At 50.5% G+C, this 17,508-nt stretch overlaps 1 protein-coding gene across 5 annotated transcripts in view; it reads right to left on the bottom strand.

Annotated features, from left to right (window-relative positions):
• REEP1 (receptor accessory protein 1) overlaps positions 1 to 17,508 on the bottom strand; it is a 102,958-nt gene that overhangs the window by 45,629 nt on the left and 39,821 nt on the right. For all 5 annotated transcript variants that reach the window (XM_058667655.1, XM_058667656.1, XM_058667657.1 and 2 more), the window contains exon 2: positions 2,110 to 2,182. In XM_058667655.1, the coding sequence (XP_058523638.1) occupies positions 2,110 to 2,182 (73 nt within the window). The remainder of the gene's footprint in view (positions 1 to 2,109; positions 2,183 to 17,508) is intronic.

Genomic DNA, 17,508 nt, shown 5'->3' with positions numbered 1-17,508 from the left:
TGGGAAAGGAGGACCAGCAAGCATGGGAACCTGCTGGTAGGTGTGGCAGGCAAGACAAAGGCCCCTCAGGGGCACACACATCCTGATACCCTTGTGGTCAATTGGGCTTACAGGGTCACGAGGTTGGGGACCTTCACATGGGGGCAGATTCACCTGGACTATCCCAGTGGCCCCTGTGTAATCACAGGTATCCTTCAAAGTGGAGAACCTACCCCAGCTGTGACCAGGGAAGAATGGTGAGAAAGAGAAACAGAGAGAGAGAGAAAGAGAGAGAGAAAGAGAGAGAGAGAGACAGAGGAGGGGCGGGGGGAGAGCACTGCCAGGCTGCTGGCTCAAAAGGCTGAAGGGATGTGCACCAGGGAAGGCGGGTGACCCCCACGATCCACGAGTGGGAAAAGCCAAGGACACAATGCTCCCCAATTTGTTACGACAATCAGAAAAAGAAAACAAAAATGCTGCAGCCATGCTATTGCAACATTTTGAACCGAGTGGCAGTAGAAAAGGAAGGAACAGGGGCTGGTGAGGACAGGCCAATGGTCACTGACCTCTGTGTCTGGAGCTGCACAGGGAGGAAGAAGAGTTCAGGCTTCTTGTAGGTAAGTGGGTCTATTAGCCAAAAGACAGGAGTGTGTGCGTACGTGCATGCATACATGCTGGGTCTGTACAGATGAAGGCAGTAGCTCTGTTTTTCCACTTGTTTTTTTTTTTTTTCTTTTTAGACCAGCATCTTGTCATCTTAACCCCCGAGGAGTTTTCCCTACCAGGAAAAGCGTATGATCTGCAGCCAACACAAACAGCTGCTCTGTGGGTCCATGAGAAGTTTTCCTCACAAATTAATAAATTGCCATTCTACTCATAAAGCAGGCTCCTGTGAGTTTCATCATAGCAGAAACAGAAAAAAAATCCAATTTAGTAAAGGTTTGATCTCTCCCGGATGAACTGGAAGGATTGAATTTCTGCATCCGCCTGTCAGAGGTTCGGATCTTGTACTGTGGTGACTGTCTTCCCCGGCACAGCCTCTAGGGCTGTGGGCAGCGGGAAGGGGTTGGGAGCTGGAGGGCTGCTGGAGGTGGCCAACTACACTACCCTGTGACAAGGCAACTGAGAAGCAAGAGGTTCTAGATTTGTGATCGAACAGCTATGTATATAGCACATAGTCTGAGACAGCTCCATCTATGCCAGCATCTGGTATCCATTAGGGGACCTGGCTCTCTCATTGCAGTCCCAGAACTGAGGCAGCAACACACAAGCCCAGGGCAGTTGGGATGGGGAAGCGGGCAGTCAGGCCTGCAGGCTGCTAGTCTCATCACCAACACCTCCTGGTGGGAGTCCAAGGAAAAAAACGATGACTTTCTAAGCTCTCTCGGAATTATCCTTCACCATGGCAGACTTGCTCAGTGATGTGTGAGGAAGTGGAGGGAGGGACAGGTGGCAGAATAGTGAATGCATCACCTGGGATGTCCTGTGCCATACTAGAGTGCCTGCTTCAAGTCCCAGCTTTGCTTCCAATTGCAGGTTCCTGCTATTGTACACCCTGGTAGGGGTGGCAGAATTTAGTTTTGAGAAGACTCAGGTCTTGCTTCTAGGTTTATGGCTTCAGCCTGGCCTATTCCTAACCAGTAAATGGGGGTGGGGTGTGTGTGTGTGCGTGCGCACGCGTATGTGTATGTATCTCTGTCTCCTTGCCTTTCAAACAAACACAACTTTTCAGATGTCTCAAAAATCATTTAAAAATCAATTTTAAAAAATATGAGTCCCATATTAGAACACTTGGAGAACCAGGAGCCTGAAGCTGGTCTGTTGGGTGTCCCCTCAGGATTCTTAAGGAAAGGGTGTCCCCCAGACAAAGAAGCCAAGGCTGGTGGCATGCAGCAGGGGCCCAGGGGTCTCTGCTTCTGGGTGCTGTATCTTTTCCCTTTCCTCACCTCATCACAGGAGGAGATGGGACTGGCCAGAGGGCACCAGCAAAGTCTCATGAGAAGGCTGGCAGAGGGGCTCCACTGGATGCTCCCGGCGTCCGCAGCAAGGATGGCATCCCCATCTCCCATCACCACATGCCCAGTCATCCCTCCTTGACCCTGTCACCACCCCCTCCAGACAGCTACTTACATATTCCTTAATGTCCTTTGATTTCACGGCCTTGTAGGAATAATATGCAGGGTAAAGGGTGCCAAATATAAGCCTGGAGGGAAGAGAGAGAGGAAAAGAGAACTGTGATTTGCATTCATTTTGTCAGAAACAAGATGTCTACCTTATATGCCAGGGGTACGTCTCTAGGCCAGAGGATATACTGCGTCTGGGGAGACCTCATTCACTTTCATGACTGCCCTGAAGGTGCTCTGTTCACAGCCAGGGTGTCCTGGGGAACTTCACGTCCAATCACAGCCCACACCCACCTGCTTTCATGCCAGAGCAGTAATGGAATCATGGCTGCCAAAACGGAGAGGTGGACAATGAAGCGGAGCAGCCAAGAACACTGAAATTAAAAGTCAGCTTTCCTCTGTGGCTGCCAATCTTTAAGCATATCCTGTGTAACATCAAAAACCTTCCTCCATAAAGTTCGCTCAGGTGTGGTGTTTGGCATAGCCCACATGCCATTGCAGCCAGAGAGCCTGGGCTCATCTTGGCCCACTTATGGTTCCAGCTGCTCGCTAACATGCACCCTAGGGGACAGCAGATCCCGGTACTTAACTTGGGCCCTGGCCAGGCATGTGGAAGATCTGGATGGAGTTCCGGGGTCCTGGCTTTGGCCTGACCCAGCCCAGCTATCTTGGGCATTTGAGGGGTGAACCAGTAGACAGAAGACACCTATTGGTCATTCTCTATGCTTTTGAAATTAATGGTTCTTTTTTTCCCTCTAAAGTTCCCTCAAATGTCACCCCCTTCATGACTGCCTCCTGCAACCAACCCTCTTCCAATCAACATAGTCACAGCGTGTGTGAACCTGCAGCTGGCTCTGATTTTGAAGAAGAACCACACCATCCTTAGCTCTTACAGGTCTCTGCCCAGGGCTGCTTGGGGTCACCAGATGCCATGGCGACCTCATGCCTAAGGACCTGTGCAACATGGCTCTACCTGTCCCCATTCCCTCCACTTCACCTGTGCCCATGCTATCTTCTCCTTCTGGAATATTTATTCCCTCTTCTATGGTTAATGCCTGCGAATCCTCAGAGCCAGCTCCCCGTAGGACTGTAAGTGCCCCTGATGGCAAAGGATGATTTTTTTTGGGGGGGGGGGTTCAGTGTTACGTCTCTGCCACCTTCCTCACAGCAATTCATAAACACATAGTTTCAGATGAATGAATGGACCGGATTCAGAGGTGGAGGGGTTTAGCAGACAAGGCAACCCTAGGTGTTGACTCAGGCACAAGCCACTGGGAGCAGCCTTGGTCTGAGTCCCACAGTATCCATGGTGTCTCAAGTGACAACCACATAGAGTCTCCAGGTCCCTGCAGGGAGCCTGCTTGGTTACAAAAGACACCACACTGAGGATGCCCAAAGCCACAGTTCCCTAGCATACAGAGGCGGCACCGGGAACACCCAGTCCACATGTCATTTTGCCAAAGCAGGGGTCAGTTCTGCCACAGGAGCTGCAGCTGGGTAACACTTGGGCACTTCCTACTTATTAGGTTTCCATGGAAACCCAGAGGCAACTCAGGTTCTGACACTGTAGGGGAGGGCAGAGTGCAACCCCCTGTCTCACACAGGCCCTGACCTCAGCATTTGCAGACCTGGCTCCCTATGTCCTGGGAACCCTTTCACAGACAGGACCCCAATGCACCAGGCGATTAGTTACCTGCTTGTCTGAGGTCTCAAGACCTCCAAGGGTTTAAGTAAAGCAGGGGCTGGAGCCCAGTCAGCTTGGCCACCTCTGGACGTGGAAAGCCAAGCCAGCTTCTATGAAGGCATGCATGATGGTTTGTGTAGGAGCAATCTGGTCAAAGGGAATTGAAGAAGGTTGTGGGTAGAAGGGAGGATATCCATCCAGCGAAGGCAAGCAGTAGGGCCACAGCCACCAGGCAAAGTTCCCTGGGTTTGGTCTCAGGCCACCTTGGTGAGGGAGGTCTTCCCAGTGACCCTGCCTCACTCCTAAGCATTCTCATACACCCAGGATGAAGCACTTCTTCCTAGAGGCCTCTCCTGACCTCAGCGGCCAGCTAACATTAAGCTCCTCTCCTTCGTCTCCATGGTCAAACTCCCTGTACTCGCTAGATTCCCGTCCATCACCCCTGGATGGGCTGTTTGGTATCCACTGCCCCTGTAGGTCTTCTGCAGGTGCTACAAAGCCAGGACTGGCATCTGCTAATTCATAACTGTACATGCTGTGCCTGGCACAGCAGGATGTGATCAATAAGGACGCATTCACTAAGTGATGATGTGTCAGAGTAGTGACGTCACAGTCCGGGCCATCAGAAGATGCTTGTGACCCTGGGCCAGAGGTCTGGGTGGTGAGGGACATCAGCCAGCACAGGCTGATTTGGCTTTGGGCATGGTGCCAATCATGGACACAGATGCCCTGGCTACCAAGCCCATCTGCCAGGAAGGTATAGCCCCTGAACAGCACAGGGAGGGGCAGGTGGACAGCATAGGAGTGGCAGAAGACAGATCTCATAATCAATTGGTTCTGCTGAGCTCCAATGAGCTGTGACTTTCTGAGTGGTGACAGAGCTGGCCTTGAGGGCCATGAAGAGTGGGAGGCCTCTGCTCAGTCGCCTGGCTTCTCCTGACATGAGCTGGAGCCAGCATCCCCATGTCTGGCCCTCATTTAATCACAAAGGGATCCACACTAGACAGACTGGCTTTCTGCTCTCTGAAAGCTGCCTAACAGGAATACAGCAGCTGGTTCTTCTATCACAAGTGAAAACAGGCCCAAGCCAAAGTGGCTGGCAGACCCTTCTGCTCACACCTAGTGACCCTGGACTCTGAAGTCCCGTGGCTGCTGCCAAGGCCTCTGCCACTGCCTTACCTGCTTCCTTCCCCTTCTCAAGGTCCCTGTGTCCAGCCTCAGGAGCGGAACCAGCAGGCGGCCCCATCAGTCCTGCTCACTCCCAATCTGTGACTCCAGCTGCTCTTTCCTCTTCCAGACCCTCACTCACTGCACCGCCCCCCCCCCCCAGGCCCACAACTGTCTTCTTATGTCCTGAGAAGGTCCCTTTAGCCCTTGAAGATCCATCCCAAGACAGTCACTTGAGTGAAGTGAAGCCACTCCCCCTTCAGGATCTTTTTTACCCTCTCAAAGTCCAGGGAGCTCTCATGCCTGAGAATGAACATTTACAATAGTTATCAGGGAGTGCTTGGGAGGTCAGTTCACACTCACAGAGCACGAGGATCCTCTCTAGCCCACTTCACAGACGGAACCACCGCAACTGAGCCCCTCTGCTCACTTGCCCAAGGGACAGAGCTGGGGGTAGACACAGGGCGTCTGACAGCACATCCTGCCTTTTTCACTGTCCCATGGCTGGCTGCACTGGTGACCTCTGTCTCTCCATGCAGACCACGTGCGTGGGTGATCAATGGAGTCCCTCCCTTGTGGCACAGCCCCAGCCAACACCCATGCTTGTTCAATGTTTATTGACTGGGTAAATGATCAACCAATCTTACTCCTAGGAACTCAACTGCCTGTCAGGCTCACCCTGCTCTCTCTACAAGGTCAGGAGGAAAGCAGTCAAGTATCTGGAAGGATCTAGAGTGCTATCAGCACTCAAGGTTGACCTGGCAAATGGGAGGCAGAAGGCTGAGCACATCCCCAGGAGAGCCAGCCAGGCTCTCTGCTACCGCACGCCTCCCAGCTACTTCCCAGCTGGCTACTCCTCCCACCCAGCATGCGGTCACATGTTGCACCTGTCCCCACTTCTCCCCACCATCATTATCTCCCACCCTGAAGCCCTCACTCCCGATGGCCTGACTCCACACAGCTACCTGCCCCATTGCTTATCCTTGCCCATTCCTCCTTGAGTTCCCTGTTAGGGACCTTCATGCAAGTTGCCTTCTTGCCATGCCACAGCTCCACATCCAGCAGGGGTCATTGGTTCCATAGCAATACCAAGCTTTCATGTGGCGATCCCTAAATGCAGATAATTTGGTTTCCCTAGGGACAACATCTGGAGACACTTCTTTTTCCACATGAGAGGCTGCTATGATATATGGTGGGGAGTGAGATGGGGGGACGTGTGGCAGCCAGAAATGCTACCCAGCACCCTCCCCCACACTGGACAGTCCCCAGCCTCAAAAGTAAACAGGCCTACTGCAGAGAAGCTTTCATCTATAGCACGGCTTCCTGGTCCTTGGGCCATGGGCATGGCCTATGTCACCTTGCCATTAAGGGCAATCTGCCTGAAGAGTTTAAAAATGTCCAGTGAGGCCCAGCATGGTAGCCTAGTGGCTAAATCCTCACCTTGCATACACCAGGATCCCATATGGGCCCTGGATTGTGTCCTGGCTGCTCCATTTTCCATTCAATTCCCTGCATATGGCCTAGGAAAGCAGTAGAGGACAGCCCAAGGCCCTGGGACCCTGCACCTGTGTGGGAGACCCAGAAGAAGCCCCTGGCTCCTGGATTCAGACTAGCTCAGTTCTGGCCATTGTGGTGACTTGGGAAGTGAATCAGCAGATGGAAGATATTTCTCTGTCTCTCCTTTCTCTGCTTTCCAGTAATAATAAATAAATCTTTTTTTAAAATGCCAAGTGACCCAGGAACAACAGAAAATGTTCAGAGAAGCAGGCATAGTCTGAAACAGTAAGAGCCACACCAACTCCACCTACCAAGGTGTACATCTATGCAGCTACTGATCAATTCCCCAGATGTCTGGCCCAGAGAACAGAGAATGGCCACATGTAGTGCCCATAAACGTCACCCATGGAGGACTGCTCACCATTCCTGGGCACTGTCAGGCTGCACCAACTCCCTGACCAAAGTTGGAGGCTCTGAGCCTGCAGGGGGTATCTAAAAGCACAAAAATGTGAGGACCAGAGGGGGCGACTGTAGCCTCCTTCCTTCCCAATTCCACTCTGGCCCTGTCTCACGCACTGACTGATCCCCAAGTGACAGGATGGGGCTTTGCAGCACATAAACTGGTCCCCTTGGAGTCTCTCTATTGGGAGCTGACCTCTGCAGCACAGAAAGAGCCATGTGTGATTTGGCCGGCCTCTCTCCAGACAGTCTTTCTGTCAGGCTCTGTCTCCTTGTGGCAGCTGGAGGGCAACTAACATGCAACCCACTCCCCCTGGTGAAATCCCCTCTCACACAACATCCCATCCACTTCTTGCTCATTCAGCGGGTGGCAGTAGCCCCCCACCCCTAGCCAACTGGGATAACTTTCACAGTTTGCAGATGGAGCAGTCGGAGCCTCAGCCCAAGCCAGGGATGACAGCTGAATTAGTTGCTTATTCAGAGCCACGAGTAATGTGTGCTATAAAAGAGATGACTTGAATTGGATTACGGAAATGCTCCCAAACCCAATTTTATTTATTAATTTTTTAAGATTTTATTATTATTGGAAAGCCGGATATACAGAGAGGAGAGACAGAGAGGAAGATCTTCCATCCGATGATTCACTCCCCAAGTGAGCCGCAACGGGCCAGTGCGCGCCGATCCGATGCCGGAAACCAGGAACTCTTCCAGGTCTCCCACGCAGGTGCAGGGTCCCAATGCATTGGGCCATCCTTGACTGCCTTCCCAGGCCAAAGCAGGGAGCTGGATGGGAAGTGGAGCTGCCAGGATTAGAACCAGCGCCCATATGGGATCCCGGGGCGTTCAAGGCGAGGACTTTAGCTGCTAGGCTACGCCACCGGGCCCACCCAAACCCAATTTTAAAAAGCATAAAAGTACAAGAGCCTGCTGCAAACAGAACAAACATCCTGTAGATCTTCAAGTCAGTCTGTGCAGCTCCACGAAGCAAGCTACTCAAGCTCAGCTCGAGCATCTGTCTGAATCCTCATACTCTTGTTTTTATTTTTAAGTCTCAATGGTAGAGATTTCTATTCTTAAACGACATGACGTTCCCAGTGTGTGGTGGGAAATGGTGGAACTTGGACATCAGAGTAAGCTCTGGAGCTGGCTCCACTGTGGGTGTTTCTTCACTATTTTGAATCTGGCTTTTTTTTTTTTCTGTTGAGTGCACTGACCAGACACACCTACTTCCAGCAGTCACTGTGCAGTACTCGAGAGTCTGTGGAGAAGATTCAGCATTGCAGATACAACCCAGATGAATGACAAATGCTACTTCCCTTGCCCAGTTAATCAATTCTCCTAAGCATGGAGCATTTTTTCACTCAACCATGAAATCTCTGCTAATCCTACTGTGTGCCCTCGAGGGAAGACAGCCAGCAGACAAGTAACTGATGCAAAACAATCATCATGATGGGGCTGGTGCTGCAGCACTGCTTGCTAAGCCTCTGTCTGCAGGACTGGCATCCCAAATTGGTGCCAGTTCCAGTCCCAGCTGTTCCTCTTCCTATCCAGCTTGCTGCTAATGCTTGGAAAGGCAGCAGAGAATGGCCCAAGTGCCCCCCAACACTCACATGGGAGACCAGAATGAAGCTTCTGGTTCCTGGCTTTGGCAGCCACTTCGGGGAGTAAACCATGGGTGGAAAATCTCTCTGTAACTTTGCCTTTCAAATAAAATAAATCTTTTCTAAAAAAGCAAAAATCCACAATCATTATGGCGAGACCTGCAGCCCTGTGACTTTCTGTCTCCTGTCCAAGCCCCTCCCGGGATCTGAGGGCCAGAGACTTGACCCCCCACTCAGAAGGTCCCCGGTTAAGGAGTCATGGTTTCTCCCAGTGGGCTTCCTCTCCTTCCCAAGGGTAGGCATTTGAGGAGAGGGAAGGAGGATGGGGACTTCTGTCTGTGCTATGACAGGGGATGGCTCAGCTATTGCGGTAGTCCCTAAAGTAAATAAACCTTATAAGAAATTCATTCATTCATTCATTCATCCATCCAACAAATACTTCTTCTGTTCCTATTCTGCGCCAGATTCCAAGTCCAACACACGGCACAGAGATGCTAGTTCAGTTTGGGTCAACTGAACCCAAACGGTCAACCTGGCTTCAGATTCCTTGCTCTTGACTCTTCAAGAAGGTTGAATGTTTTAGTTTCTGGGGGATCACAGGTGGCTGGGAGGCCACGTTAATTGTAGCAAAATACATGATTGGGCAAAGCGTGCATGCTCAGAGTGGAGGGAAAGGCATGGAACGACGGAACCGAGTGCCCATCCTCAGACCACGAGGTCTCTGAAGGCAGGAAACGGCCTTCCTCCCCTCAGCTACTCCAGCACTGGGCACTGAATTAGGCAGGCAATACAACTTCATTGACAAACTGCAAATGTACCAGACTAAGGGAGCACAGTCAGGCTCAAAATGCTGCAGAGTACACAGCACCACTGCCAGGACCATCTCAAAAAGTTAACACTGGAGGGAGCAGCGAGAGGCCAGGAGAAGGTGGGTGTCCACTGCCAATGGGTGTGGGAGAGACTCTGGAAACAATGAACTTGTTCCTGATGCATCCCTCGGACTTCACAGACCACGCAGTAAGAACAATGGATTTCACTCTGCATGAGTTACATCCCAAATTTTAAATGGCAAGAGAATGAGAAAGTAGACTGACAGCAAAAACTAATAAGGATTACTCCGCATGGCTCCTCAATGGTGCAGCCCCTGGAAGGCTTCCCAGCAATGTATCCATCCAAATGATCCTGACTTTCTCTGAAAGTCTCTGTGCCCCGCCCCCAGCAACTGTGAAAGCTTCAGGCCCCAAACTGGAACTGGAGGACAAGAACACATCAAGAATGAATGGAAGGGCCTGGTGCCGTGGCCTAGCAGCTAAAGTCCTCGCCTGGATCACGCCAGGATCCCATATGGGCACCGGTTCTAATCTCAGCAGCTCCACTTCCCATCCAGCTCCCTGCTTATGGCCTGGGAAAGTAGTGGAGGACAGCCCAAAGCCTTGGGACCTTGCACTCACGTGAGAGACCTGGAGGAAGCTCCTGGCTCCTGACTTTGGATTGGCATAGCATCGGCCGTTGCGCTCACTTGGGGAGTGAATCATCGGACGGAAGATCTTCCTCTCTGTCTCTCCTCCTCTCTGTACATCTGACTTTGTAATAAAAATAAATAAATCTTTAAGAAAAGAAAGAAAAGAATGAATGGAAGGGGGAGGGTCCCAGAGGATGGAGTCACACAGGACCCCTGCGAAAGGTGGGGAGCTGGTCTTTGCAGGAAGGCAGAGAAGACCGTCTGTGAGGAACCCACAGATGGCAGTGCAGAGGCGTGTGAGGTTCCAGGGATCACACTGTGCGTTCACCGTCCCAGCACACATGCCTCAGCAGCACTAAGCCCTTCCCATCCCTTCACTCACCTGCTGAGGATGTAACTGTGACGCTTGACATCCCATGATTCAAGCCCCAGCATACTGTAGTGTAGTAGGTAAAGCTATTGCCTATAAAGCTGGCATCCCATACAAAAGCCAGTTTGAATCCTGGCTGCTCCACTTCCAGTGCAGCTCCCTACTAGTGTGTTTGGGAAAGCGGCAGAAGGTGGCCCAAGTATATCCCACCAGGGAGACCTAGTGGAAGCTCCATGGCTTTGGCCTGGCCCAGCCCAAGCCTGAACCATGTCTCCTGTGTGGCTGTTAGAGGCCCCAGGCACTTGGGCTATCTTCTCCTGTCTTCCAGGACACATCAGCAAGGAGCTGGACTGGAAGTGGAGTATCCACAACTCAATCCAAACACCACTGACCACTCAGTACATGTCAATCATGAGCAAGTATAGGGCAGCTGGGAAACAAGCACAGTGATGGCTGCAGAAGCCTGGGGCTTGCTGCAGCTTGTCTCGACCCTTGCTTCTGAGCTGGCCGGACTAGGGAAGCATGCAGCAGTGGGGCCAGAACCCATTTCACAGGAGAAAATTCAGAACCCCTCTGCTGGCTGCTGAACCCCAACAGTAGTGAGCATCACAAGGTAACATGAGTTCTGCAGGGCTGCTGAGAAGGAGAGGCCCTGGTTGGATACCAATTTTCTATTTTTACTGCTCTGAATGGAATGGCGGTACGTACTCTGAAAAGCATGGTAGAATGCTATGTAATAGTCTAAAAGTTAAACAGTAACCACGAACTCGTTTTGTTTGGAAAACAGATATCCCTCTCACTCTCCACAGCATGAGAATAACTCTGTAGCAACTGTGCCATTTGCTTCTGTAGACCTAATGAAAGTAGCCAAAACTAGGTCATAAAGGAGAAAAAAATTCAAGGACATTAACAGAAAGAGTTGGCTTTAAGGATGGGGCTGTCAGAAAAGTTTCTTGTTTCAGATTAAAACTATATATATTGGGGCTAAAGTTATGGCTCTGCAGGTTAACTCGGCAGCCAGCATCCCACAAGGTTCATGGTTTTGTCCCAGCTGCTCTACATCTGCTTCAGCTCCCTGCTAATGTGCCTGGGACAGAAACGGAAGATGGCCCAAATGGTGGGTCCTTGCCACCAGGATGGAATTACAGGCTCTTGGCTTTGGCCTCACCCAGCTGCTGTGGCTATCTGGGGAATGAACCAGCAGAGGGAAAATTTCTTTTTCTCTCTCCCCACTCTGTAACTTTTTAAAAATAAATGCATTATTTGCATTTGTGATCCCCAAATGGCCAGGATCATGAGTGGGAATAAGACACAATTGTTTGGGCCTGGGCGATGGCGCAGCAGCTAAATCCTCACCTTACAAGTGCTGGGATCCCATGTGGGTGTTGGTTCATGTCCTAGCTGCTCCACCTCCCATCCAGGTCTCTGCTTTACAGTCTGGGAGAGCAATGGGGCATGGACCAAAGGCCTTGGGAATCCTGCACCCACATGGGCAACTCCAAGGAAGCTCCTGGCTTTGGATCGGCTCAGCTCTGGCCGTTGTGGCCACCTGGAGAGTGAACTAGCAGATAGAAGGTCTTTCTGTTTCTCCTTTTCTCTGTAAATCTGCCTTTCCAATAAAAATAAATAAATCTTCAATAAAAAAAAAAAAAAGAAGAAGACAGTGCTGGGGCCTGGCGCAGTAGCCTAGCAGCTAAAGTCTTTGCCTTGAAAGTGCCAGGATCCCACATGGGCGCTACTTCTTATCCTGGAAGCCCTGCTTCCCATACAGCTCCCTGGTTGTGGCCTGAGAAAGCAGTAGAGGAAGAACTAGAGCCTTGGAACCCTATACCCACGTAGGATACCCAGAGCAAGCTCCTGGTTGCTGGCTTCAGATTGGCTCAGCTCTGGCCACTGCAGCTACTTGGGGAGTGAATCATTGGATAGAAGATCTTTTTTCCCTGTCTTTCCTCCTCTCTACATATCTGGCTTTTCAATGGAAATAAAATAAATCTTTAAAAAAGTGCTCATGACAGGTAAATATCCTGTAATCCAAGAAACCAACATGAAGGAGGAAAATTTCCCCTTTAGGAAAAAGTTTAAATCACAGAGTAACCATTGTCAGCTGCTCAGTGTGAGCTGTGAGTAGAGGAAGCCACTTACAGACATGTGTATTTACAAAAGCTCTAAGAAGCACATATGATTGTAATCTCCTCACTAACCACAGAAGCAGGAGTCAGAGAGGTTCACCTTTGTGCTAAGAGCACACAGCAAGGCTGTGGCGGGGCTGGAACCAGAATATGAGATTTCCAAGCTTGAGTGCTAAGCCACAAGTGCCTCAACACTTTTGATTGGGTTAATCAAGAGGCCGCTTTGATTGCATTACTCATATTGCCAAAGCCAGATCTTTGACTTTGTGGAGGAAATCTTTTTAAGTCACCGTGACTACTGGTTCATTTAAAATAAGCCTCTGATACACAGGCTCACTTAGCCAGGCTCATGCCAACAACAGCACAAGTGGGGTTCTGCCAACAGCACAAGTGGGGTTCTGTCAACAGTCGACGGTGGAGGGCAGCACCACATCCATCCTGTTGTGTCGTGGTTCTAACTGTGCTGGCTCAGGACCTCCCACGAGCCTGAGTGCCATGTGCCCGTGGTGCCCTCTGCTGACAGCCTGTTGTTGTGGGGTCTCCTGACACATTCACAGCATCCTGAGGCTTTCTCTGTCCATACAGCTGGCCAGGGCACACGAATGTGGAGCTGGGGAGGGGCATGACCCAGGATCTGCAGCCACACCATGAAAGAAGGGTCAACCTCAGAAACCCTGGAACTCGGGGGTCCTGGTACTCAGGATCCTTGGACAAGTGCCCGGGGAACCTCAATTATTTACTTCCTCTATAAACTGGGATATTCTGGAGGGAGGGACAAATAGGACAGTATATTAGAAAATAACTTGCAGGGTCTGGTGCAATAGTTCAATGGGTTAATCTTCCACCTCCAAAGTGCAGAATCCCATATGGGCACCAGTTTGTGTCCTGGCTGCTCTGCTTCCCATCCAGCTCCCTGCTTGTGGCCTGGGAAAACAACAGGGGATGGCCCAAAGCCTTGGGACCCTGCACCCATGTGGGAGACCTGGAAGGAGCTCCTGGCTCCTGGCTTCAAATTGACTCAACTCCAGCCATTGTGGTCACTTGGAGAGTGAATCAATGGATGGAAAATCTTTCTTTGTCTCTCCTTCTCTCAGTAAATCTGTCTTCCCAATAAAAATAAATAAATATAAAGAAAATATCTTGAAAGTGGAAATGTTGCAGAGATCAATAGTTTGCCACTTGTTGACAGGAGGGTCTGGGCAGAGGACTGTGGACAATGCCGTCCCACCCTACCACCAGGAGGCGTAGCACATGAGCCATAGTGCGCATGACTGATAGTCCTCAAGTGGGGCTGCGTGAAGCAAACCAGGAATATCCTTGAGTTGGCCAAGTAAGAACAGCCACTGCCTGCAAGACAGATCCTTCCTGGCGGTCAAGGTGGAGGCATCCATTGTGTGGATGTTTTGTGCAGGCTTATGCAGAAGTTCCACTGGCCTGCTATGCTAAAATCTTAAAATCATCCTAATCCTGGCTCTGGGTGGGCAGCCCAGACATGGCTCTTGCAAAAGGCTCTGTGGAAGTGGGGCTTCAGGAGGTAGAAAACAACCAAGTTCACACCACTTCCCCTATTATCAGCCTTTGGCTCAAGAAGGCCTTGCTGTAGCAGATGTGGGGAACCATTTTTCTGACAGGGGCCATTTGGATATTTATAACATTATTTGTAGGCCATACAAAAATGATCATCTTAAAAATTAGCCTGCAACATACAAGGTTAGGCTGCTGCCTGCAGCAACAGCATCCCATATAGGTTCTGGTTTGAGTCCTGGCTGCTCCACTTTCCATACAGCTTCCTGCCAACAGTCTGGGAAATCAGCAGAGGATGAACAAAGAGCTTGGGTCCCTGCCTACATGAGAGACCTGGAAAAAGACCCTGGTTCCTGCTTTCAGCCTGGTCCAACCCCAGTCATTGTGACCATTTGGGGAATGAACCAATGGATAGAAGATCTCTCTGTCTCTTTCTCATTCTCAGTAACTCTGCCTTTCAAATGAGTCTTTTTTTTTTTAAAGATTTATTTACTTTTATTGGAAATGCAGATCCACAGAGAGATGAAGAAACAGAAAGTTGTGCTGGTTCACTCCCCAAGTGACTGCAATGGCTGGAGCTGAATTGATCTGAAGCCAGGAGATGGAGCTTGTTCCGGGTCTCCCATGTAGGTACAGGATCCCAAGACTTTCGGCTATCTTCAACTGCTTTTCCCAGACACAAGCAGGAAGCTGGATGGAAAGTATAGCAGCCAGGTCACGAATCAGCACCCATAAGGGACACTGGCACTTGCAGGCAGATGACTAGCCAGTTGAGCCATCAACACTGACCACAAAATAAACATTAAAAAAAAAAAATTACCCTGGCTTGGGACATTGGTCTTTTGGCTAAATCCTCGCCTCGGATACACCAGCATCCCATGTGTGTGCCAGTTCATGTCCCAGCAGGTGCTCCATTTCCCGTTCAGCTCCCTGCTATGGCCTGGGACCCTACACCTGTGTGGGAGACTCAGAGGAGGCTCCAGGCTCCTGGCTTTGGATTTGTTCAACTCCAGCCATTTAGGTTGGACAGAACTTTCAAAAACAAACACCTCCCCCCCCCCCAAAAAAAAACTAGGCTGGCATAGATTAAGTGGATTTCAGATCCCACTCGTGGTTGCCTTGGCAGGGTGAGACTAGACAGGGCTATGGTCCACAGGTTGGATGATCCTCACCTTTGCTAGATGGTATAGTTTGTTCAACACCTCAGCATCATTGAAGGGCCCAGCTCCCACTGACCTGGTCAATCGGGAAATGCCTTGGCCTGGTGTGATGGCTTATTTACTAAATTCTCACCTTGCAAGTGCTATGATCCCATATGGGCACCAGTTCATGTCCCAGCTGTCCTGCTTCCCATCCAGCTCCCTGTTGGTGGCCTGAGAAAGCAGCAGAGGATGAGCCAAATTCTTGGGACCTTGCAACTGCATGGGAGACCCAGAATCTCCTGGCTCCTGCCTTTGGATCAGCTAGGCTCCAGCCATTGTGGCCTTTTGGGGAGTGAACCAGCGAATGCAAGACCTTTCTTTCTGTTTCTCCTCTCCATAAATCTGATCTCCTTTTCCAATCCAATAAAATGAATAAATCTTAAAAAAAAAAATGCCTGTGCTAAACTACCACTTGAGGTAAGTACCCAGAAGCGAGGATGGGGGCAGGAGATAATTAAAATAACTGGCAAGTCTTTGGTATCTTTGCATCGAGAAGCTCAACAGGTGCTTGGTCATTGCAGCAGGTAGGGAAGGGCCAGCCATCTTTTAGGGTTAAACGGTTGGTTGGTTTAGGAGTAATGGAAGCCAAGGAACAGGAAGTCTCTGAGGGGCAGAGCACCTGCTAAAGGTGCCTGGCCAGGATCCAGGTTGACGACCATGGACACACAGTCATAAAAGGGGAGATATGGCACAGGAAGGACTCTGGCTCCGTGTCCAGCTGGGCTGGGTGACTTGGGGCCATCACCTCCAGGCTCTTGGGTTTTCCTTTGGGAGCATTCAGCCAGTGCCTGCCACGGACTGCATGTCCTCCACCCGAGTCTGAAATACTGCACCGTCCTGTCACCAACAAAATCCACAGCTGACTTCCTGTTACAGGTCATGGTTCAAGCACAGAAACACTGAAAACACAGCAAAAAAAAAAATCACCTGCATGAAGGCCACATGTATATGGAAAAGAAAACATGAATGAATTCTGTGTTTAGCTTGGGTCCCGTTCCCTAAGACATCTCATTATGCACCTTCAAATATTCAAAAAAAAAAAAAAAAAAGAAGAAGAAGAAGAAAAGAAAAAGAAATGACAGAAATGACATATAAATAACACATTTCCGGCCCAAGCATTTTGGATAAGGGATTCTCAACTGGTAGCACAATGAACTTCCAGCACTTTCTGTTGTCGGTGAGCCCACAGCGAACAACCGAACAACCGAGAAGAGTGCTGTGTTGAATTCTGGAACATCCTCCTCTTCCCCCTCCCCCAATCTCTGGAGCAGCCCTGTCCCCTGCTCCAGCTCACATGACCACAGTCTGACCCAAGGCTGGCCTGACCTCAGCTAAGCCACTTCCCCTGTATGGATGCTGTTGAGCCTGAATTGGGCCTTTTCTCCACTCTGCATCCTGAGATAGCTTGAGGATGTTAGCAGCCACCCAGCACCGTGGGGTTGCAAAGCATAGCTGCTTTGTGGCCGTGAGAACATCACCCTGACACCGAGGCACATTCCTGGGAAGGGCAGCAGGAAAGAAAATGGGCACAGGGGGGCTTTTTGTTGTTGCCGTTGTTATATCCTTTTGTCACCAGCAGATGGGAATCCTGGGTCAGCAAGGCGGGGATGCTGACAGAGCTTTCCTGGTGGGAAACAAAGGGTGGATGCAGAGCAGGGAGAAAAACAGGAAAGTAGGGGCTTGTTTACTCTCTCTCTGGCTGCGCAGACCAGCCAGCAATGAAGCAAACCTGGGTTGATCAGAACCCTCACTGTTCTTGATGGAGCAAGTGCTCTGATCAAAAAACTCTCATGGCTCCTTACTGCCTGCAGAAAAACATCTCACCCACTTATTTTGGTCCTGAAGACTTGTCATGAAGTACCGCCACCCTGTCAGTTTCACGTGCCCTCTGCTCTGCCGAGTCCACTCCTGTGCCAAGTCTCTGTCTGGTTGTTACCCTCTTCACAGCCTATATGCTCTCCCCCGCCCTCTGACAGTGCATGCTGGTCCGCTGGCACCACTGTCGTTTGGGGCTGGATGATTCTGCCCAGTGAGCACTGTGGGATGCTCAGCACCGCCCCAGGCTCGCCATGCTACAGGCCACCAGAAGTTCCTCTACTCCACAGGGCAAACCTCAAAGGTCTCCAAACACTGTCAAATGGTCCCTGGTAGGCAAACAGCCCCTGCATGAGAGCCACAGAGTGATCTGCACTTAGGTACAGGGTTACTCTCTCTCTTTTTGAAAGATTTACTTATTTCTATTGGAAAGGCACATTCATAGAGTGAAGGAAAGAAGGAGAAAGATCTTCCATCCACTGGTTCACTCCCCAAG

The sequence above is a fragment of the Ochotona princeps genome, chromosome 8 (assembly GCF_030435755.1).
Source record: "Ochotona princeps isolate mOchPri1 chromosome 8, mOchPri1.hap1, whole genome shotgun sequence".
Lineage (NCBI taxonomy): Eukaryota > Metazoa > Chordata > Mammalia > Lagomorpha > Ochotonidae > Ochotona > Ochotona princeps.
This window is presented reverse-complemented; position numbering and strand designations above follow the sequence as displayed.